Source organism: Muntiacus reevesi, chromosome 3 (assembly GCF_963930625.1).
Source record: "Muntiacus reevesi chromosome 3, mMunRee1.1, whole genome shotgun sequence".
NCBI lineage: Eukaryota > Metazoa > Chordata > Mammalia > Artiodactyla > Cervidae > Muntiacus > Muntiacus reevesi.
Window position 1 is genome coordinate 188,582,291 of NC_089251.1, and position 23,160 is coordinate 188,605,450.

The 23,160-nt window shown below is 36.9% G+C and overlaps 1 protein-coding gene across 1 annotated transcript in view; it reads right to left on the reverse strand.

The window, feature by feature from the left end:
• Positions 1-2,828: 2,828 nt before the first annotated feature.
• The window catches only part of ENPP3 (ectonucleotide pyrophosphatase/phosphodiesterase 3), an 81,854-nt gene continuing 61,522 nt past the window's right edge, over positions 2,829-23,160 (reverse strand). The window contains exons 20-25 of the mRNA XM_065927792.1: positions 22,159-22,313; positions 15,195-15,330; positions 12,397-12,474; positions 11,582-11,714; positions 9,813-9,969; positions 2,829-3,341 (exon numbers count right to left, since the gene is read on the reverse strand). Coding sequence (XP_065783864.1) covers positions 3,171-3,341; positions 9,813-9,969; positions 11,582-11,714; positions 12,397-12,474; positions 15,195-15,330; positions 22,159-22,313 — 830 coding nt within the window. The 3' untranslated portion in view covers positions 2,829-3,170. The remainder of the gene's footprint in view (positions 3,342-9,812; positions 9,970-11,581; positions 11,715-12,396; positions 12,475-15,194; positions 15,331-22,158; positions 22,314-23,160) is intronic.

The following is a 23,160-nucleotide window of genomic DNA, read 5'->3' on the forward strand; positions in this document are numbered from 1 at the left end:
AAGCAGGAGACCCAGATTCAATCCCTGGGTCTGTAAGGTCCCCTGAGGATGGAATGCCAACCCACTCCAGTATCCTTGCCTGGAGAATCCCATGGACAGAGGAGCCTGGCGGGCTACAGTCCAGAGGGTCGCCAAGAGTCACACAGTGCGACTGACCGTTAGCCACACACTAACACATAACACATAACACATACACTTGTGGATTAAGTTATTCACTGCAGCATATTTGTAACTACAAAACATTGGAAACAATTAGAGGCTCTCACATAGGAGATTGACTTAATTAACTATGGTGTCAACTGATCTTTGACAAAGGAGAGAAGGCAATACAACGGGGCAAAGCTAGTCTTTTCAACAAATGGTGCTAGAACAAGTGGACATCCAAGTGCAAAGAAAAAAATTTAACCTAGACAGAGACCTTACATCTTTCACAAAATAGCTCCAAATAGATCATAGACATAAATGTAAAACACAAAATTATAGGCTCCTAGCACAGAGCATAGCAGAAAACCTAGATGACCTTGGGTATGGTGTTCAGATACAACACCAAAGGCATGATCCATGGAAGAATACTGTAACTATACTGAAGGGGGAACAATTAATCCTAGTCATTTTGAGAAACAGAATCTGATTATAAATTCTGAGTCTAGAGACACAAAGAACCGAAAACATTTCTTGAATTCTACTTAGTAGATTTTTTTCTCTCAATGGTATTGGTTAGCAATTCCTTCATTCCTTGTAGTGTAAGACTGAGCAATGAATAAAAATATTGATAATGTTGGGAAACAAGTTTCTCATCACTGGAGAAGGAAGATACTATTATGAAATGAGGAGTTAGAAAGGGCCATGTAGTACTGAATGGTCATTGAACTCAATGCATTTTATATGTGGAATTAGAAACATAAATAGAGAGACACAGACAGAGATGTGGCTATAGATTGTACTTTTGTTGACTAAAGGAGCCTAGATACAGTGATGCTCCAGAATTAATTAGGACACCAGCACCGAATAAATAGAATCAGAACTCCTTGGAGAAATGGCTGATTTCAGAGTTAGCACAGGTCATACAAGGTGAGCCTAAAACAGTTATTTTTACCAAAAAGTAAGAAGTTCTTAAAAAATAATGATGTGTCAAAAGGACATAAGAGCCTACTTATAGGAGCTTACAGAGGTCAAGTCTGAGGGCGATTTGTGTACCAAAATAAACAATTATTCAGTGTGTTTTAATCAGTTGGAGTGAAAAAGAATCCATGAGTCTCTACAGATAAAAAAACAAAAAATAAGAAGGGAACTCTTTCCTTACAGTAGAAAGCCAATAAATGTAGAGGAAATAATGGCAGTTTTTAAAATCACCCTTTGGAACTATCATAGTAAAAATTGAATCAAGGAAAAATTATTATTGGATACTAAAGACAGGTAAAAATTTAATGAGAAACAAGATACTTTTAGGTTCTCAACTATCTCACCACAAATAACTCCCAATTTACAAGGAGTAAACACTCTCTTTGCAGAAGAAAAACCTAGTGAACGCCAACGTAACCACGGGACCAAATCTGACATCAGTAGTAACAGCAAAGTTGAACATCTTGTGCTCCCAGAAATGAAGCACTGAGGACACTCTATCACTGATGTAAAAAAAGTGGAAGTCACTCGGTCGTGTTCAACTCTTTGCGACCCTATACAGGCCATGGAATTCTCCAGGCCAGAATACTAGAGTGGGTAGATGTTCCCTTTTCCAGGGGATCTTCCCAGTCCAGGGATTGAACCCAGGTCTCCCACATTGCAGGCAGATTCTTTACCAGCTGAGCTACCAGGGAAGCCCATCACCGATGTTGCATTTGCCAAAAATACTAAATATTATGAGAAAATATCAGACAAACCCAAACTGAGGAACAGCCTACAAAATAAATTGACTCTTCAAAATGTTAACATTACCTGGTAGGGGCTGAGGAAATGTTGTACCAAAGAGGAAAGAAAACTTTGCAATGCATGATTCTGTTTGGTGAGGGGGGGTGGGTCACAGAAAATAAATATTGGGTCCATGGGATCGCAAAGAGTCAGACACAACCCAGAGACTAACACTTTCACTTAAAAAGAAGTTTTGCCAGTCCCTTAAAAATGATAGCATACTATACATGCTATTCTACCACTCTTTGCGCTTCATTTAACAATAGCCATACTGTCATCAATATATAGACCAACTTCTTTGTTTATAGCAGTGGAATCACATTCCATTGTTTGTTTGAATAAACTCCATCATTTGCTCACCTGGGCTTCCCAGGTGGTGCTAACGGTAAAAAACAAAACAAAACAAAAAAAAAAACAAAAAAAAAACCTCGCCTGTAAATGCAGGAAACAGGAGTTGCGAGTTCAGTCCCTGGGTTGGGGAGATCCCCTGGAGAAGGAAATGGCAACCCACTCCAGTATTCTTGCCTGGAGAATCCCATGGACAGAGGAGCCTTATGGACTGGTCTATAGCATCGCAAACAGTCAGACACGATTGAAGTGACTTAGCATGCATGCATATAATTTGCTCAACAAGACTTTCAGGTTATTTTCTGGTCTTTGTATGCAGAAGGAAATGGCAAGCCACTCCAGTATTTTTGCCTGGGAAATCTCATGGACATAGGAGCCGGGCAGGCTACTCTCCATGAGGTCAGAAGAGCTGGACATGACTTAACAACTTAACCACCGCTACCGCTTGTCTTCATAAAAGATGATACTTTCACGCATTCGTACAAAGTATATCTGTTGGCACCACTTTTACAAATGAAATTATTGAATGAAGGCAATGTGTATTTTTTTTTATTTTAATACATATTGCCTGATTGCTCAGTGTAAAAAGTTTTATAACAAAAATGATGTAGAATTGATTCGGTTCAAAAGTGAGACCTACTTCTCATACTCTGCTTTCTATTTAGATAATGCTGGGAAGAAAAAGATAGCCAAGGATTATAAATTAGATAATAAGGAAGGAATAACATAGCACAGTCTGTGCAAACTGTGTAACTTAAAACATCATATTTTTATAGAAATGAAAAAGAGAAAAGAATAATTAAAATTACACAATACAGCTTTTAGAGGAGTTAAGGAAAATAGAAAATGTTATTTTATGGTCTTCAACAGGAAAAAATAATTCACAATTTGTCAAAGTTGTTTCATGTATTAAGTTAAATAACAGTTTCAAATGTGGGTAAATACGTCTTTAGTTGCAAAATTTCAGAGACAGGCTGTCCTTTATCCTGATAAAAGTCAAGTCCAGTAAGAAGTTCCACATCACGCACGCGGGCAGTATGTGCATTGAATCTTTCTTCAACCCAAAGAGATTCTGTTTTATTTTCCTGAAACAGAAAAGCAAAAGATTATTTCCCCTATAACATGGTTTTTCATTAACAGAAAATTCTTTTATTACTTAGAAGTCCTTTTTCCTGTGGTTTTTTTGTTTGCTTGTTTTTTTCTGAGGTATATTGACATACAACATTATATTAGCTTAAAATGTCCAACTCATTGATTCGATATTTGTTCTTATGGTTTTTATTGCCTTAAATCTTAATTTGATAGAGCTACATTTTGTTGTACGTTAACATAAAAAGAAAAACAAAAGTACAAACTATACAATAGCAAATACAGTCTGTCATAAAATAGAGAGCCGTTTTTATATTTACTTCAGATATAGCTTTTTTAAAGAAATGAAACATTAAAGATGAAGTCAAGTCTTATTCAGAGCTAATCATTGTCATGAGTCAGTGTGAATCTAGGCTGTGTTTTTTTAGCTTTTACTGAACAACAATATAAAATACATAGCCTTGATTTATGTTTTCAAATTTATATAAATGAGATTCTATACTTTTTCATTCAATTTTATGTTTGTAATCTATTCATAGTGATATATCTAAATTTAGTTAAATCATCTACTTTTAGCTATGGTTTGTGGCAGCTCAGTTTATATTTTCACTGACATATTGATAGTATTTTTGGCATTATAAATAATAGCGTCATGAATAAATTGTCTTCTTTGTTTGAGAACATGAGTTTCTAGGATATATAAATGAAATTGCTGGGTCACAGAGTATATGCAACTTTAACTTTACCAAATGGTAAATCTAACACTCCTCAAAGTGTATATAACAATTTACACGTCCACTGACAGTGGAGGATAATCTCCATTTCCCCACATCCTTGCCAAACCATGCTGTGAAATAGTGCTTTATCCATGTTTAAAGTTTATTACTCTGATTATTATTGACTATCTTTTCAGCTATTTCTTGGCCATTTGACTTTCAGTAGGTTTTTAACTAAATATAAAAAAGTATACTGAAAAAAATATAAATAGCATGGTAAAAAATTTTACCATAAATACTGTATATATATATATATGGGTTAGTTCAATAATTTGGAGCCATGGATTGCTATGAAATTCCTTATTCTTTATTTTTGACTTTTCTGACAGTCATATGAAGTTGCTAAATTTCTAGCTATTTTTTAAAGTAAGAAAGTTTACAAGTTTGTTGATTAGACGAGCCTGCATGAATAACTTTCAATTGACTTTAGCATACTTGTTCACTTGTTTTTTAAATATGCAAGTTTAAAATAGGCAGCTACTGTTTGAGCCAGAGGAAGTATAAGAGGAAATCACTGTTTCAAACCTCTAAAGTATGTTTCCAGGTAAGATTCATGAGGTGAGCTATTGTTTTTTAAATAAATATGTGATGTGATAATTTTAATTCATATTTCTAATGGGAATCAAATTCAGTCTTTTCTTCCTGCCTTCACAGGGCTTCCCTCATAGTTCAATTGGTAAAGAATCCACCTGCAATGCAGGAGACCGAGGTTCGATTCCTGGATCAGGAAGATCCCCTGGAGAAGGGAAAGGCTACCCACTCCAGTATTCTGGAGAATTCTCCAGTATTCTGGAGAATTCCGTGGACTGTATAGTGCATGGGGTGGCAAAGAGTCGGACACGACTGAGCGACTTTCATTTCACTTTTTCACATTTTAGCAACATTGAATGGTGTTAATCACTTTTTCCATGAAGTTTTCTCCCATTTGGCTTTTATTATCCTATTTTCTCCTGGCTTCTTTGGTATCCATCTAACTGAATGTTTAGTGAACACCTGACAATCTTTTGTAAAACTGCAAAGAAGTGATCTTAAAGAACAACATAATTATACCTAGGCAGGGGTAATACTCAAGCTATTTCATATCAGATAGTTCACCAGCATCAACCAATCTGAACAGAATTCAGCTATAGACAACTGCTCTAGCTGTACCAATGCATCCCAAAAGAAAAGAAGCCTTGTGTATATTTTCTATGAACCATATTTAAATATATGCTTTTGATCATTTATATAATTCATTTATTAATCTATATGTATTACACCTATTACATAAATAGAAGTATTATATATATCCCAAATAAAACTCAATTTGTAAGTTTTTTAAGGTGATATCAGATACTTCCTTATTCACTTATAGTCTGGTCATTGCTGGCATCACCCTAATGAAACCATCTAGATGAGGATGACCTAACTTAGCGGAATTTTTGTAGCCCTTTCGCTTAGCTGTTCTGAAAGTTCCTTCTTTATCTTCCATAGCTCTGCTCCCTTATTTATTGACACCTTCTGTTTCCTCACCTTCCTGTAGTTTTTTGCCCTCCTAGAAGAACAGACGTCTGATTTTTGGACCTCTTCTCTCTACTTTCTTCCGTTTAGCAATTTCATTTCACTCCTGTGATTTAATACAAAATCTATCTCTATAATGAGGATCTCCTCTAAGTTCCATACCTGTATTGTCTTATCCCCAATTCCATTTACAAGACAATTGTATACCCTCAATTACATTTCGAGGCTTCCCTGGTGGCTCAGATGGTAAAGAATCTGCCTACAATGCAGGAGACCTTGGTTCGATCCCTGGGCCAGGAAGATCCCCGAGAGAAGGGAATGGCTACCCACTCCAGTATTTGGCCTGGAGAATTCCATAGACAGAGAAGTCTGGCAGGCTACAGTCCACAGGGTCACAAAGAGCTGGATACGACTGAGCGACTAAGCACATACACAATTACATTTCCAACATATACTAAGTTAAAATGCAGATAGTCACGTGGACTTATAGCAACACTCATTTATCTGACAGGAATTTAATAATACAAAGCTAAGGGAAAAAAGGAAAGGGAGGAAGAGGGAAGAAATGATGGAAGAACAAAGGAAGAAAGAAAATAAGAATCAAGTTCTCTACATCAAGTGTGAGGTGGAATTGTGAATCTACCATTTCTACAACTGGTGTCAGTTGCCTCCAACCTCTTGCAGTGTGAGTACCTCCGCAGACTCAGTGATTAGAATATTTAAAAATGCAGAATTTTCATACAGTATGACCCTTAAAGCAAGCTAACTATTTCACCAGTGCTTAAAGCACAATTACTTGTTCTAATACTAGTGGAAGTGTTGGCGGATTCTACATCATTCAAACAGTAGAGAATCTGTCTGCAATGCAGGAAACCCAGGTTCGATCCCTGGGTCAGGAAGATCCTCTGGAGAAGAGAATGGCAACCCACTCCAGCATTCTTGCCTGGAGAATTCCATGGACAGATAAGCCTGGTGGGCAACAGTCCATGGGGTTACAAGGAGTCAGACATAACTGAGTGACTAACACTTTAACTTTCTTTTTAAGGTATTGTTTGTGTAGGTACTGTATTTTCTTGGTGATTTGATTCTAGGTGACTTTATCTGTATGTGAGATTTCACTTTATATTGACTTTAGAATGAACTCCTTCATGAAATGTGATTTCTTTACAATGACTGCCATTTGCTTACTGTTTATTGAGAATTCTTAGGAGTCTATATGAAATATTTAATTTTCACAACAACATCATTAGGGGGTGAATTGTTTCATACATTTGAGGAAAGTGACACTCAGCTATTTCCCCAAAGAGGACAAATCAGTAAATGAACTCAGATATTCAACTCCAGAACCCGTGTATTTGCATTCTATTCTCTACTGTAGCCTCTTAGGTATTCAACTAGTTTCTCTATTAAAGGACCACAAACAACAAATTTATCCTTCACAAAACAACTGATCATTTTCTATATTTCTTGGCCAGTCACACCTAAATTTTCAGTTACCTGACTTTATCATCCTGTCTCTTCCCTCCTTCATATCAAATTGACAGTCACATGTGTCAATGTCATAGCCTCTCTTATAATCATAGATTGTTTCATATTCATCATATTATGTCTCACCGTTCTGTTTATCCAATGTCATGCCCTGATTACCATGCTGTCAATTCTTTAAAATCTTGGACTATGTCCAGCTTGTTGGTCTTCATGTCTTAGTCAATAGAAATGATGCCTTATTAATTTTGAGATCATCTCCACTGTGGATGCACGGGGAAAGCTTTGTACCATTTGTGCTTTACCTTGACATGTAGGTGGAATTTTTAGCAGATAGAAAAGAAAGACATTCTAGAAGAGAGAAGCTCATGAGCAAGGACTTGGAGGTAGGGAAAACTGAGAGCCGGTCAAGTAATTTCAAGAACTTCAGTTGGCCTGGAACTTGGGTCTGCAAAGTCAACTGAGGGTAAATTGTGAAAAGCCTTAAGTACAGGCTGGGAGATTTTTGTTGTTTTTGTACCGTACTTTTATTCAGGATAGACAGATAATCAAAGTTTGCAGATGAGAAAATACTTGTAATGAAAAGCTAAATTTTAAGATCAGGAACTTGGTTGTGCTATACAGAGGTAAAGGGGGAAAGGACAGGAGACAATGAAACTACTTAAAATTCATTTTCAAAAGTCCTAACAGAAGGTAATAAGGGCCTAAACCAGGGATAGCAAATAGTTTCTTCTTTGCACACCCATTACGAATGGCTACCTAGAACCTCTATGCTAAAGAGCTATTTATTCCTGATTGAGTGGAAAAGAGTATCAAACCAAGAGTATCAGTCACCAAAGTCTGCCACTAGAAGAGGAAGTACATGATAGCTTCCCCTTGTCTCAACTAAATAAACTTCTGATAAGACAAATAGGAAGAGTTTCAACTATACATCTCCTGATAGCTTCTTGTTTGGAAACTCTTCATGGTTCTAGGACTGAGTGATCCATTGCTTAGCCTCTGACCTTTGCCCTCCATTTCTAGTCAGTGAAAACAACCATCAAACACTCAAATTCAAACCCTATCTCCAAGACTCAGCTAGAATGTTGCTTTCCTTACCAGGAAGTATTTCTCCTTTGAAATCCTACAGTTTTACCTGTCCCTCTTTGTGAAACTTATTTTTCTTTCCCTTATTTGACTAGGCTTCTCAGTGCTAGACTACGAGCCTTTTTTTTTTTTTCCTATAATTCATGTCTGATTTATTTGTGTATTGCCCAGAGTATATAGCATGGTGAAGGCAGTTACATGTTCAATACCTGAAACAAGAGAGGAATCTCAACCTGGCCTAGAACCTAAGCTTTAATCCATCTCTAATAGCCCATGGGATTTTCCATGTGAATGCCCATTTCTACAAATCAGATGTGCCTACTCTTGATTATCTTACCTACCTGCCAAAATAGTTCTCATTCCTAACTTCCCTTTCTTTTTCCTAATTGTCTACATTTAAAATCTCTGATTCAGCTTTGACTCTCCATTTTCCTTTGGCTCTTGCATCCAGACAGTTACCAAGTCCCACCCTTCATTATCTCCATGGAAAAGTCTTTCTAATCTTTTCACTCTGTTCAAATAATGCCCATCTTTTAGGGCCTTACTTCCACCTCAGTTTATGTAACCATTATTGATTATTCCAGCCAGATGTGTTTTGAATTTGAAACAGTAAACCCTTATAACAGTATTTGGCAATGAATCCCAACTTTGTAGTGTCTCTTACTTTCTAATTTTTAAAATGATTCTTATATGATCAACTAACCCATTAATGTGTCTGAATCTCATCTACATATATCATTTACATATTAAAGTTATATATGAACTCCTTGAGGGCAGAAACAATATATTCCTCCCTGGTGCATTCTAAAAAGTATCTGTTGTGATACTGTGCAGTTACAAGATATTCAATATATTTGTTGAATGACTTCAGTAAAGATCAATTACCAAGATGCATATTTTTTCTATGAAGAACATATATGAAGTCAAAGTAAATATTTACATGTAATTTGCCTTGATCCACAAGATTTTTTTTTTCTTGATCCACAAGATTTTTAAGTGGCCTAACAGATGATGTTAAACAAGGAATGTCATTTGAACCAACTTATTTTATAAATATATATATATATTTAGGAAAAAAAAAATATATATAGGCCTGGCGTGCTGCAATTCATGGGGTCACAAAGAGTCAGACACAACTGAGCGACTGAACTGAACTGAACTGAATGTATATATATTTTTTCAGACCTCACATTTCAAGTTGATGGGATTTTTATATTTACGTATTCACTTAAGAAACATTAATTTTGTGCCAACTTTGAGACAGAATCTTAAGGTATGCATTCAGAATAAAAGATTAATAAGCTACAACCCTTCCCTTATTAGTGAATGTGAGTAAAACAGATCTAAATAAAATATATATGACATGCATATATAAACACATGTCCATGTAAGCATTTGCATGTTTAAATTGATATTTAAATATTCATGTTTAAATTAATATTAATTACATAGAGATCAGTAGTCTAAGGGAAAGTTCAAAAATAAGGTCACATTTGGTACAATTCTAACCTAAGAAACACCTAAAATATGTACTGTAGTAAGAATCACTTTTATGAAACCCCAGATGAGCTCGACGAATCATTTTTTCTGGGGCCAGGGCCTCTCTGGGGGCATACTCACAGGACAACTTTCCACGTTGGTAGGTCGGTGAGGGATGACAAAGGGTAAGACGTCCAACCACCCAGAGCAGGCATCAGGGGTTTGGCTCTGATTTTTACAACTAGTCAACACCACAAAGTAGTGTGTTGGGATGGGAACACTGGTGTTGACTGCATAACTAAAAACATAATTGAAAACATTTTATGTTATTATACTTTTCCTTCTGAAGATTATAAATGTCCATATATATACATATTTTTAAAAGAAATATCAAGGTCAAATTATAGCTAAAGAAAGTAAATAAATAGAAAATATAAAATCTTATCACACATTTTTAAGTCTTATTGAGCCAGAATCAAGATTTAGGTCCAAGCTTGATGATTCTATCATGGAAAATAATAGAATACAAAGAAAAGCTGAGCATGATATTCTGCCTCCTAGTTTTGTTGACTTTATACTTCCTAGTGACATTTCCTGACAGAGCAAGGGCTGGGAATGAAGGATCTGGGATTCCAAGACTAGCTGCACACTTCTCCTAGACCTTGGATGTGTACTAATCCTCTAATATTCTATGACTTTCGAAGTTTCCTCAACTTTAACATGGAGGTGATCCTGTGGTACCATTTTCACAGCATAGACCGGGATATATTCATACAACTGACTTGACAGTCCTTTAGTCTCAGATAACAAATATAAAAGTGCCTTTAAAAGTTTCAAGTGCAAAATAAAGGTAAGCTATTAGTGTGAGTCCACTAAAAGGAAAATGAACTGGTATTAGTAGTCCTATGTTCCTGTGATTTAGAATCAGAGTTAGACCCCCTGGGTTCTGGCTTTACTACTTAGCTGTGGAACTTACACAAGTTTCTTAACCACTCTGTGCTTCAGTTTCTTTTTCTAAATGGGAGCTAATGGAATCTAACATGAGGATCTTTCTCAGATTAAATGAAGTATCTGTAAACGCTTAGAAGCGTACCTAGCATGGAGCAAAGTGCTATCAAAGCATTTGCTAGAATTATTAAATGGTGAAAGACAGGATCAATAAACACAGACATAAGGACAAGGCAAACAAAGTTGAAAAGGTGACAAGCTAAACTAGTGGTCATAAATGTTATCTTATCAGAAAGTATAAGTAGAGATCATTGCTTTACATAGTCTAGGGTTAGGCATTACAATAGTTTAGTACAGTCTATTTGGATAATAGAAAAATCATGGATGACACTTCAGTTCTCTGTTCCTGTGTCCTGGATTCAGGAGTAATTCCTAGCAATCTGTATGACCAGGTTTAGTACAAAAATATACAGCTTAGTTTACAAAGACAGTTGTAAATATAAAGTTTATAAAGATAAGCAGGACTAATTTTCTACAGGAAGCCTGTAATCTCTCCTGGGAGATACTTTCATCTATCATCCACTATTCGAAATATTGAGCAATATTTTGAATAGTCACTTCTTAATGTTTTTAATTTATTGCTGAACTGGTTCTCTACTTTCTGATAGCACAGTGAGCATTCCCTACTTCCTTAGCCTCGACAAAACTATGTTTTCCTTTCTCATTAGTTTAGAAATTTTCCAAATAAAAAATTTGCTAAACCTTTCTTTGCCTGTTGGTTTAAATTTTTACCATATAAAAATTTTGTGAAGTCTTTTGACAGACTAGTTGAAAATAGTCAACAATTATATCTCTACATAAATATGTAATAGAATACTGAGTTTTAATTTAAAATATTTAGGTTTCCCCTTATGATACCCTATTGCTAAATCAAAATGTCCATTTGGTTTCAAATTACTTACTCTGCAATTTCATCTGGAGCATCAAAATGACCATCATAATCATAATCAAATACTGGTCCACTAACCACATTGACTCCATTTCTTTCCATGGCATATTTTACAAGGAGAACACTATGGAAGTAATTCCACATGGCTAAAAATAAAGGAATAAAGTGCTTAAAATATCTACCTTTATTGAACATAGAAATATTTTCTATTATAAACTGGTACATTTAAATAGCATCCAATTCTATTTCAATACTTGTCAGTGGTCATTGAGGAATTCTGCAAAACAGTCTAAGCAGCAAAACTAAACAGCTACAATCATGGTAGGTTTTGTTGTTGATGTAGTTGCAGTCTTGAAATTATAGTTAAATATGTCTCCAAAGGCCTTCCTAGGGCTGAATTGCTTTGGAGACAGTATTAAACAATAGTCAGAACATACATACTGCCTTTTTAATTATGACTCAGGGCAGACACATTTCATTTATTTATGGTAAGTGTCAGTAAAATTTTATTTTTTATAGAAATAATGCATTTGCATTATTATATACAACTGTATATATAGAAATACAAATGTGTACAATTTTTTAAAGTTTTATTTTGTGATTAGCTCTTTACAGTAAAATTAGGATTAAAATATTATCAAATTTCTAGCCACAAGTCACCCAAAGCTCAAGTAAGGTGAAAAAAATTTATGTTAGATATCCTTCCTGTTTCTATATTTAAAACATAAGAACAAAATGACTAATAACAGAAACAAATTTCAGTTAAGGATGTGTCTAGTTTAGAAGTTCAAAGAGCCACCAAAATTAATAATTTAAGTATATACTTACTTTTGAATGCTTCATACATAGGGACCAAATTACTTGTAATTAAAGCATCATACTGACTATTGGAAGTTCTATTGTTTGCTGCAAAACAAATAAATCTTATTAACTCTAGCTACAAAAGAAAGTATGGCATTCTATATAATAGGCCTATTACCATTACATATTAGTGTAAATTTAATTACACACAAAACAGAGTCACAAGGCACTCTCTGGTAGACGTCACTCATAATGCAGGCAGGCTTATGCGTCTGGTATCTTGCAGATGGTTGGTGACCCTCAAGAAGATATGTCCACGTCCTATCGTCCCATCACCTAAGAAGGTGATAGGTAGGAAAATAGTGTCTTCACAAATGCAATTAAGTTAAGGCTTCAAGATAAGATTATACTGAATTTACAAAGAAAGTGAACCTTTTAGTTGCTCAGCTGTGCCCAACTTTTTGGGACCTCTGGACTGTAGCCCACCAGGCTCCTCTGTCCATGGAGTTCCCCAGGCAAGAGTACTGGAGTGGGTTGCATTTCCTTCTCCAGGGGATCTTCCCGACTCAAGGATTGAAGCCCGGTCTGCTGCCTTGCAGGCAGATTCTCTATCATATGAGCCAACAGAGAAGCCCGTTAGTGACTGGTATCCTCATAAAGGGGAGAAGGCAATGGTGCCCCACTCCAGTGCTCTTGCCTGGAAAATCCCATGGACAGAGGAGCCTGGTAGGCTGCAGTCCATGGGGTCGCTAGGAGTCGGACTCGACTGAGGGACTTCACTTTCACTTTTCACTTTCATGCATTGGAGAAGGAAATGGCAACCCACTCCAGTGTTCCTGCCTGGAGAATCCCAGGAAAGGGGGAGCCTGGTGGGCTGCCATCGATGGGGTCACACCAGAGAAGGAGGGCTGAAAAGAGGAGAGATTTGGAGGAGAAGGCCATGTGAAGATGGAGGCAGAGACTGACTGATTCAGCTCCAAGCCAAGCAACACCTGGAGCCCCCAGAGGCTGGAAGACCTAAAGAAGGATCCTCGCCTAGATTCTCTCCCGTAAAGAGAGTGTGGCCCTGTTGACACCCTAATTTCAGACTTCTGGCCTCTAGAACTTTGAGAGAATAAAGCTCTGTTGCTTTAAGCCACTGAGTCTGTGGATAATTTGTTACAGCAGTTTCTAAAGCAAATATAATACAGATAGGAAAGCATCGTTATTGGATATACAGAAGATAATAATGCTGTGATAATTATTCCAAAATAAAATTTTCTTAAGAAAGAAATTTTTAACTCAATGAAGACTGCCGACAACACCACAAATGATTGCCTTTGAAAACTCATGGACATGACGTCTAGCAGAGTGTGCGCTGGGTGTGTGTACTCTGGACCCAGACTCCTGGGGTTGGAATCCCAGCTCTGCTGCCCACAAGCTGACCCACTTGGGCAATACGCTATGTCCCTCTGTGCTTCGTTTGTCTCATAGCATCTCTCACTGAAATATTGAGAGGAGTTAAATTCCTGCAAACCTCTGAGTGTTTCTTATAACACAATTTATATTTAAACTGCACTTGGCTACCTTAACTAATACTCTATTGAAAGGCCAATGTATGGACACTGAAAGGCAAAGAGAAGCAAGATTTTTTGGCTTTTTTCTTTAAGATTTCATATGTTGTTCACAGTCCCCAGATCCTCTATGACTTTTCTCCTTTTTAAATTAAACTCTGAAAGTTGGAAAGTCAATAAACATTATCTACTTTTCAGAGAAAAATAAAAATTTGCCCAGAATGGAATTGCTAACAGAATTTGTAATGGAAAATTAGAAGGGAGTTTCATTCTAGCCTTAATATTTTTTGAGACAAGCTGTTTAGCTTGTAATTTCATTTCCTTATCAAGGCAAACATTTATAAATCAACCAATATCTTAAGGCTTAACAGACACTATTTTGATGGGTCAACTTAAAAATTTTTGTTGATCAAATGTTGCAACTATTTAAGATTTGTCTTAGGGTTTACATGCATTTGATGGAGCTCTAATTGTCTCTAGAGATTGTAGTAAGATACATCAGTTTATGATCCTAATTCTGTTAGGAATTTTACATCAATGTAATACTTGCTTTCATTGAGCTTTTTCTCCCCCACTGTAAGCCTCAGAATCTCTGAATTATAAATCTCTAAAGTGACCTCTTTGGTTATGGCTTCCAGAAAACTGAAGTCAAATATCTGGAGAAAACCCTTTCCCAGAAGTTAAAATTGGTGAAAACCTCTTGAGTAAATTAAGGAAATGACAACCCTTGCTGGACAGAGAAGAGATTTGAGTTTTAGAAAAATCACACCGTCTTTTTGCACGTTCCCAAGAGAAAAGCTTTCTGAAAAAATATTTCAAGTTCATTCAGCTGCTTAATCCACAGTCTAAAGCTGTTGGGTATACAGCATGAGCAAAAGGCCCAAATTCCAGTCTGATTTGTCTTCATACGCACAGCTGCATTCTCCACGCAAGCCTTAGCTTGGCCAGTCATCAGGAAAAAATATTGTTTTTTTAGACGCTTGTGTCCTTCTCCAAAGAGACTTCAGTTTTAAAATTAAACTTAAACCTGCCGAAGTCTCTGAACATCTGGGCCAGATCAGAGCTGATGTGTGGTTCCCAGTGCAAAATTTATTAGTTTTTATTATAGCTGTCGCACTGCTCCAGGCTGGCCCACAACCACTGTGAGCCTCCTGGGCAGCTAGTTTAGCCCAAGCAGGTAGTTTTGGTGGGGAGCATATGTTTAAGGCACATGCCCACATCCAGCTGATGAGGGCTTTCTAAGCTGCTGCTCTAAAAAAGAGTTATACAAACCAGGAGGATAGAGGAAGCCGTGGGTGATATTCTTGTCTGCTAAAGAGAAGGAACAATTCTGGCTCTCAGAAGGAGCCACCCTGACATCAGCCCGCAGACAGTCTGGGACAGTGGGAGGAAGAGGCGATGTGTCTCCCTGTTGAAAGAGAGAAGAGAAGAAAAAAATGACGCCCACGTGTGGCTCACCCATCCCCTTATATGGTTTGTAACTTCCCTAGAATGTTTTTCATTTAACCTTTTCCTATTTTCTTAGTGAATCAGGTCTACGCAAGCAATGGAAATGGATGTCTTCAGCAATGTTTTCTTCTGTGGTTCCCTTCTAGTTAGGGACACAGGGAGGGCAAATCAAACACACTTTGGAAAGGATTATTTGCAGAATAAAACCTGAATTGAGCACAGAGAAGTAACGAGAGCTACTGCTAAAAACCAAATCCTTTTTGGGAATCTAACTTTTAGGTGGTAATTTATATTGTGCTTGCAATTAAAAATTTAAAATAAATATAAACAATTTATTTTTAAAATATAGATAGAATTAAGAATAGTATTCTTCAGTTGAACAAGGACTTCTGGTTAACCTAAGATTAACTTAAAGAAGCTATAGTTGTATGCATTTACTTAATTGGGAATTTTAATAAACTTGTAGCTATCCTTTATTGTTTATGAAATAGAATTTTTTTTAAATTTTCTTTGAAACTTTATTTAAAGAATGACACAATAATTTATTTACTAGCAGGTATCCTATAAATGTGCCACATAAGTACTTAAGGTGATATAGTATTATATAATCATATTTTGAATTAGCTTATAATTATGAGTATATAAACATTTTGCTATTCATTTAATTTTTTCAGAGATTTTGATTCATAAACTCTCTGTTGCCCACTGCATGCTTGTTTCTTAAAAAATTATTTTGCAATTCATAAAAGAGAAGATTAAATTAAATTAGAATGTTCTTCCTCTATTCACTATATTGTGTTAAAAGCTAAAATTAGCTGTGGTGTCTAACGAGGGGGTTGTAAGAGCTGGACACAACTCAGTGACTAAATCCCGACTACCTCTAAAACATATGGGGTGATTATTTTATAATATAGACATATATCAAATCATCACATTGTACACATCATAAACTTACACAATGCTATAGGTCAATTATATCTCAATAAAGTTGGGGAAAAATAAATAAAATGCACAAGATCGGTTAACAAAGGAAAAGGCAAGTTACACTGTGCGCTATCCCCAAGATGAGACATAGAACAGATAGGAGATGATGAGGGGAAGGACAAGTGGAGAAAGTACCCCTAACATACTGCAGTACTCCAGATGGAAAAATCTATACAGAAGTTGAGTAAATTTCTCAACTTGATTGTACACAAACATGTATCTTTGCTTTCTTCTGAAATCCTACTAAAAGAACAGTAATGATGAAGACACATAAGAGATGATAAAAAATTTTCAGAAACAGGAAGTTAAAGAAACATATTTGTTTACTACTGTAACCTTGACTTGGTAGACCAGGGAACATTGACAACCAAGAGCCTGTGGTTGGGGAAAGCCCAAAGAAGCTGATTCTTATTGTAGAACACCAGAAGCGCACCACTTGGGAGTCTTCTAACGACAGGGGATGCGTGTAAAGTTGGAAAGAAGAGGATAGGTTGAAAGTCTATAAAAGAGGCCAGACAGAATGTTTGCTCACTGGAGAGGTTGAACCAGAAGGACAACCAGGCTAAAGGACATGTACATAGCAGATAAAAGCAATGGAATTAAATTTAAAAATCCATGTACTGAGTGGCTCCAGTCTCATCGCCCCCGTGTATGTTGATTCAGATTAGAAGTGGTCTTTCTTTGGGAAACAAACCAGCCTGAAAAGAAAATTAGATACAATTGAGAGTCTCCAACAAGATGTCTGGTTCTCCTAATTAATCTGTAACGAAGCCTATCAGCGGGCAAGCCCCAGCCCGGTAGCTCAGTGTCTCAGCCTTAAATCATGAGCTGACAGCCAAGGACCATCAGATATATTCGTTGGGGTTGGGAAGAGAAGCCAAGAAGAAAAACAGACAGTGCAGAGAGTAAAAGAAAGCTCTCCTCTTAGATAGATGAGTGTATACGTGGTATCATAAAGAAAGAGCAGAAAACATTTTGAAAGGAAGGAGATAACAGGAAGAGCTCTTGGGATTTAAAAATATGACAGCAGAAATTTTCGATAAGCTCTAGAAAATGAAATTGCAGCTATTTCTCAAAAAGTGAATTAAAAACAAGAGATAGAAAAAAGGGAGAAGCATATAAAAACATTAGAAGTCTAATATCATATTAATTTTGAAGAAAACATATTTCTAAAATTCTAAAGTTATTCCATAATTACACATGTATTTAGAATCAAAACATTTTGAGATGCACATTTGAGATGAAGTCTCAAATACATATCTTCCCTTCTTCCCTTTTTTTTTTTTTTAATTTGTTTATTTATTTGGTTTCACAAGGTTTTATTTGCAGCACATGGGCTCTTCAACCTTTGCAGCATGCAGGATCTTTAGTTGAGACACATGGTATCTAGTTCCCTGAGGAGGGATTGAACCTGGACCCCAAGCATTGTGGGGGCAGCGTCTTAGCCACTGGGCCACCAGGAAAGTCCCTTGATGTATCTTTCTGCTAAAGCCCCCCTTCTTCCTTTCTTAGGAAGCTCCTCGGTGATATAGCCACCAAAACAAGGAGTCGATTAAGAAATATGAAGGTATTTGTATTAGACACAGTATATCCACTCTCACCATTTATTTCATACAATGAAATAAATCCATCACCTTCTGGTGATGGATAGTAGAATACTAAAAGCATTTGTTCATATTCTTTCAAAATCATATAATGAACAATTCTGAATGACCAGGTTTCTTTACTTGGTAGAAAGGGGCACATAAAGATGTTTCAGGGACTTCCCTGGTGGTTCAATGGTTAGGATTTCACGCTTCCATTGCAGGGGGCAGGGGTTCAATTTCTGGTCAGGGAAGTTCTCCAGGCCACTAGGGGCGGCCAAAAAAAAAAAAAGATGTTGCAAAGTGAGAGAATCAGGGAGCCTCACAGCTAATCCAGTAAATCATATAGACACCCAGAATACTGTGAGTTGATGTTTCATCCTGCCATCTTTTCTGAGTTCCTTAGAGTTTTTTTAAGTCATAGGATAGAAAGTCAGGAAAACAATAAATAGAACTCAGACACTCAGATGAAATCTGAACTCTCTAGCTCTCAAAATTCTTCAAGGGAAGTAGATGATGAACACAGACAGGAAAGTGAGATACTTTCATTTCTAGTCGGGCATGAAGACAAAGCAGAACTTAAAAAGGGATAAAATTAGTTTTATTGAAATTATAAACTCTCCTTATCTGTAAGCTGAATGTCAAAGCTAAAACATATTTATAGGAAGATGGAATAACTGCTCTGTTGCTTTATGGTAAGAATAACAATTATACACGTTTTAAAATTATTTTTCTGGTTATGTTCTTTTTCTTTCTATAGGGAAAAATATTTATTACAGTTCAAAAAAAATCTTTTGCAATACATAACAATGTCCCTAGTTTTTAAAGACTCACAAAATATATTTGGGTCATAATTTATAATATCAGTGTTAACAAGCTTTGGAAACAAAAAAGACTTTGTAAAAATTCCATCACTGGAAATATATACATATGTATACACTTGTGTACATATATGTGTATGTATATGTATATATATATATATATATATGTATCCCTCTCCCTATATATAGGCAGAGGGAGATATCTTTCAAAGTGTGCTAGATTTTCTTCTCTGAAAAAGCCCTTTGACTTCATATTCAATTTCTGAATTGTATATGCTAAGTAATAACTGTAATTCTTGCTATTATTACTTTAAATTTTCTAACTAGCAACAAAAAAAACCCAAACACTTTACATCTTCCTGCTGAGGAAGCACAGAAGCAAAATCCTTATACAGTCTGATCAACTTTAACAGTTTTGAAGCAATTGCTCTAGGACCTTGATTTCAAATCACAACTACTTCCCCAAAACTCTTCTGAGATAATAACAACAATTAGAAACCCACCAGAGCCACAGAAAAACAAAAGCTCCATAAAACTTAAAGACACAAGCCAATTGGATCCACGCTCCAAGAAGTGCTTATTTAAAGTCTGATTTTTCAAACACAGAGCTGATTTACAACATTTTTTATGTGAATCTCAAAACATCCTTGTATGTAATTTTCTTGAACCACAACATACTAACAGAGTAATTTCTGAATTAGAAAGCAGAAAATTGCTAGAATTCCATCCTGTCACGTGGAGGGAGAAATACACAGCAGTTCTGTGGGACCAGTGAAAGGACAGGAACTTTGGGTAACAAAGACGCTCATTTTAAAACAATAACAAAAAAAGAATTGTACTAAACTCCTAGTCGGAGCCCACTTAAAATCTCTCTGCCTCTGGTTTCCGCTGAAGCTCATATAAATTCAGGAATGCAAGACAGCAGAGGAAAGTATTAAAAACATAAACATTCCCTTTAACACCACATAATCCCTGGTACCTAGATTTTTCAAAAGAGAATTGACTAATAAAACTGGCCATGAACATACTGCCCCTCTCAAAATTAAAAACAAAACAGAAATTATTTTAAGGAATGAGTAGCTTCATATTTGTTTCCTAGTGTGCTTCACAGTATGTTCACTCTATGAAAATCACAAATAACTGAACACTGTGCCTATTAAGAAATTGATGTCACCGTTAACCATACATATGAACTCAGGTAACTTTGTAAAATATTTGCCCACATTGGAAAACAACATGAGTGCTCTTCTACCACTGGCCACAATTAAACCATTGTCAGCAGGAGAGTTGGCTTTGAGAACACATAAAGCCTTAATTAGCTGTGGGAAAAGATGCTTATTTTTCTCCAAAAATCTTGAATTGGAACAAGGAGAGTAAATAAACTGGATACCACCGATCACTTCCTTTCCATAAAAAGAGATGGAATATCTGTACCCTTAGCAAGAGCAGTAATAAGTAGGGGTTTGTCATCAGAATCTTTGTATCTAAAATACCAATTTTCTCTACAAAAATATCTTCCTGATTATTTACTGTTCTGGTTGGGAGTCTGGTTGGGAGTACTGCTTTCTCTTTAGCTCTTTAAAAATAATGGTTGGGATTAATTTATCCAGTGTATTCACTCAGTAAACATTTACAGGGCAGCTGTATGGTCCTGGGGAATGCCTTAAATAAAACCATTCCTGCCGTGAATGAGTGCTTCGGTTGATTTTGTGGCAGATTGATTTTTGCTTTTATTTGTTTTTCCTTAATTGTTAATGAGGTTCAATTGCTTGGTCCATATCTTTTGTCCATTTATTAAGTAAGATGCTTATAATTCTCTTGTTTATTGGCAGAAATTCACTGCCTGTTCTGGATCCTAATTACTATTCCGTATACTCATCACTTATTTCTTACATGGTGGTTTAGTCACTGAGTCAGGTCCAGCTGTTTGCAACCCACAAGGACTGTAGCCTGCCAGGCTCCTCTGTCCATGGGGTTTCCCAGGCAAGAATCTGGAGTGGGTTGCCATGTTCTTCTCCTGTATATTCATCATTTGTTTCTTATATGCAATGCAATTCCATCCATAACTTAGTTTTTTGCCACACATTAATGTAAATTAATCAGTTTCCTTTGAATTATTTTAGTTTTTGTTGTTGTTCTATGAACTAAGAAATCCTTCCTTATCCTAAAGCCATAGAGATATACACAAGAGAAAAGATGGGTCGACTGTTCACATCTGGATCTATAATTTCACCAGTAATTTAATTTTGTATATATATGGTGTCAAGTAAGGAGCTGAGATTTTTTTTTTTTTCTTATGGAAGCCAATTGTCCCAGTGACGTTAATTGAAAAGGAGTTTGCCAAATAGTAAAAAAAGAAAAGAGGATTTAAACAATTGGATTCTCAACTTTAATCTGGAGAGACCCAACACCTATTATATACATATAAGTCTAGCCTGACTTCTTAGAGAGCTAAACCCTTAAGAAGAAAATTACCTCTTAACACATTATGTTTACTGTGCCTACCATGGTACACAACGGATAGTATTTTAAAGTAATCAAATAAATAAAACCTTTTATTAATAAATTACCATCACCTCTTAGGTGTACCCACCAGTACTTGGGAAATACCAAATGAAACGTGTGCCTCTGTACTTCCTGTTGCTTCTCTTCCAAATCTTTTCTCTGCCTGCCATACCAGTTGGCCAACTGGCCTGTAAACACTCTACTTTCTTCCAGCAAAACATGAAGTATCCCTCTTTTGCACTCATGTAGCAACTGCAAGTACTTGTAAGTAAAACCTGGGATATGGTCTTACAAGCCACAGGCCCAGTGGGCTCCTTTTGGTATCTCTACTGAAAATCAAAATTCAGCATTTAAGATGTCAAAGAACTACAAATTGGGTCTACAAATCAGAACATCTGTGTTCTGATGCGGATGAAACTAGAGCCTGTCAAACACAGTAAAATAAGTTAGAGAAAAACGAACATCCTATCTTCACACATATGTGGAATCTAGAAAGATGAAACTGATGAAGCTATCTGCAGGGCAGGAGCAGAGAGAGATGCAGATGCAGAGAGCAGGCGTGCGGACCCAGCAGGGGAGCAGAGGGCGGCCTGGACGGAGACGGCAGCTCGGACACGTGTGCACCAGCGTGCGGGAAGCAGGCAGCTGGGCGGAGGCTGCGGTCCAGCTCGGGGGGCTCAGCTCAGGGCGCTGTGATGAACGAGAGGGCGCGATGGGGGGCTGGCGGGGGGCGGCAAGGAGAAGGAGGGGATTCTCTGCAGCAGAAACTAGCGCCACGCTGGAAAGCAGTTATAGTCCAATTTAAAAAATAAATTAAAAAATAGTATCACTCTGAAAGAAAAACCAAACAAGCTACAATTTCCTTCCAGCCTCTGTGGATCAGTGGACACTTACAGGTTTAGGGACGGTGTATGAGCTCCAAAGCGGCATCCTCAGAGTTTTGTCGAATCCACTGACATATTCCCTGTGATAAAGGAGACAGCCCTCCTTGTTCTTCTGTATAAGCCTGGGCCTCCCAAATGGCAAATTTAGTTTCTCTGTTGCTGTTACTAAAATAAAAAATAACAAAATAAAAATGTGAAATTAGCAAATGTTTCTATCGCACAGCCTGGCTCTGAGCTCTTGGCTCAGACGGTAAAGAATCTGCCTGCAACGCAGGAAACCCAGGTTCGATATCTGGGTCAGGAAGATACCCAGGAGAAGGGAATGACAACCCACTGCAGTATTGTTGCCTGGAGAATTCCATGAACAGAGGAGCCTGGCAGGCTGCAGTCCTTGCTGCTGGTGCTGCTGCTGCTAAGTTGCGTCAGTCGTGTCCGACTCTGTGCGAGCCCGTAGACGGCAGCCCACCAGGCTCCCCCGTCCCTGGGATTCTCCAGGCAAGAACACTGGAGTGGGTTGCCATTTCCTTCTCCAGTGCATGAAAGTGAGAAGTGAAAGTGAAGTCGCTCAGTCGTGTCCGACTCTTCCCGACCCCATGGACTGCAGCCCACCAGGCTCCTCTGCCCATGGGATTTTCCAGGCAAGAGTACTGGAGTGGGTTGCCATTGCCTTCTCTGCTCCAGTCCATGGGGTCTATGCATAGTTACCACCCATCTCTGAGTCTAACAACAACCTTATGAGGTAGGTATTATTATTCCATTCTACAGCTTATGAAACTAAGGCTTAGATAAATTACTTAGCTAAACAGCTAGCAGTTCACAAGACATATTTGAAGAGATAAAACCTTAAAATTAAAAGCACATACTTATAACAAAGATTAACTACTTTACATATTGTCCTAGGAAAGAAATTGGAATTTTATTAAAAGTATGTCCTAATGTATTTATTCATTTTTGTTTGCCATTATAATCTAGATTTCATCAAGTACTGATGGATAAAAATCCTGCAAAGTAC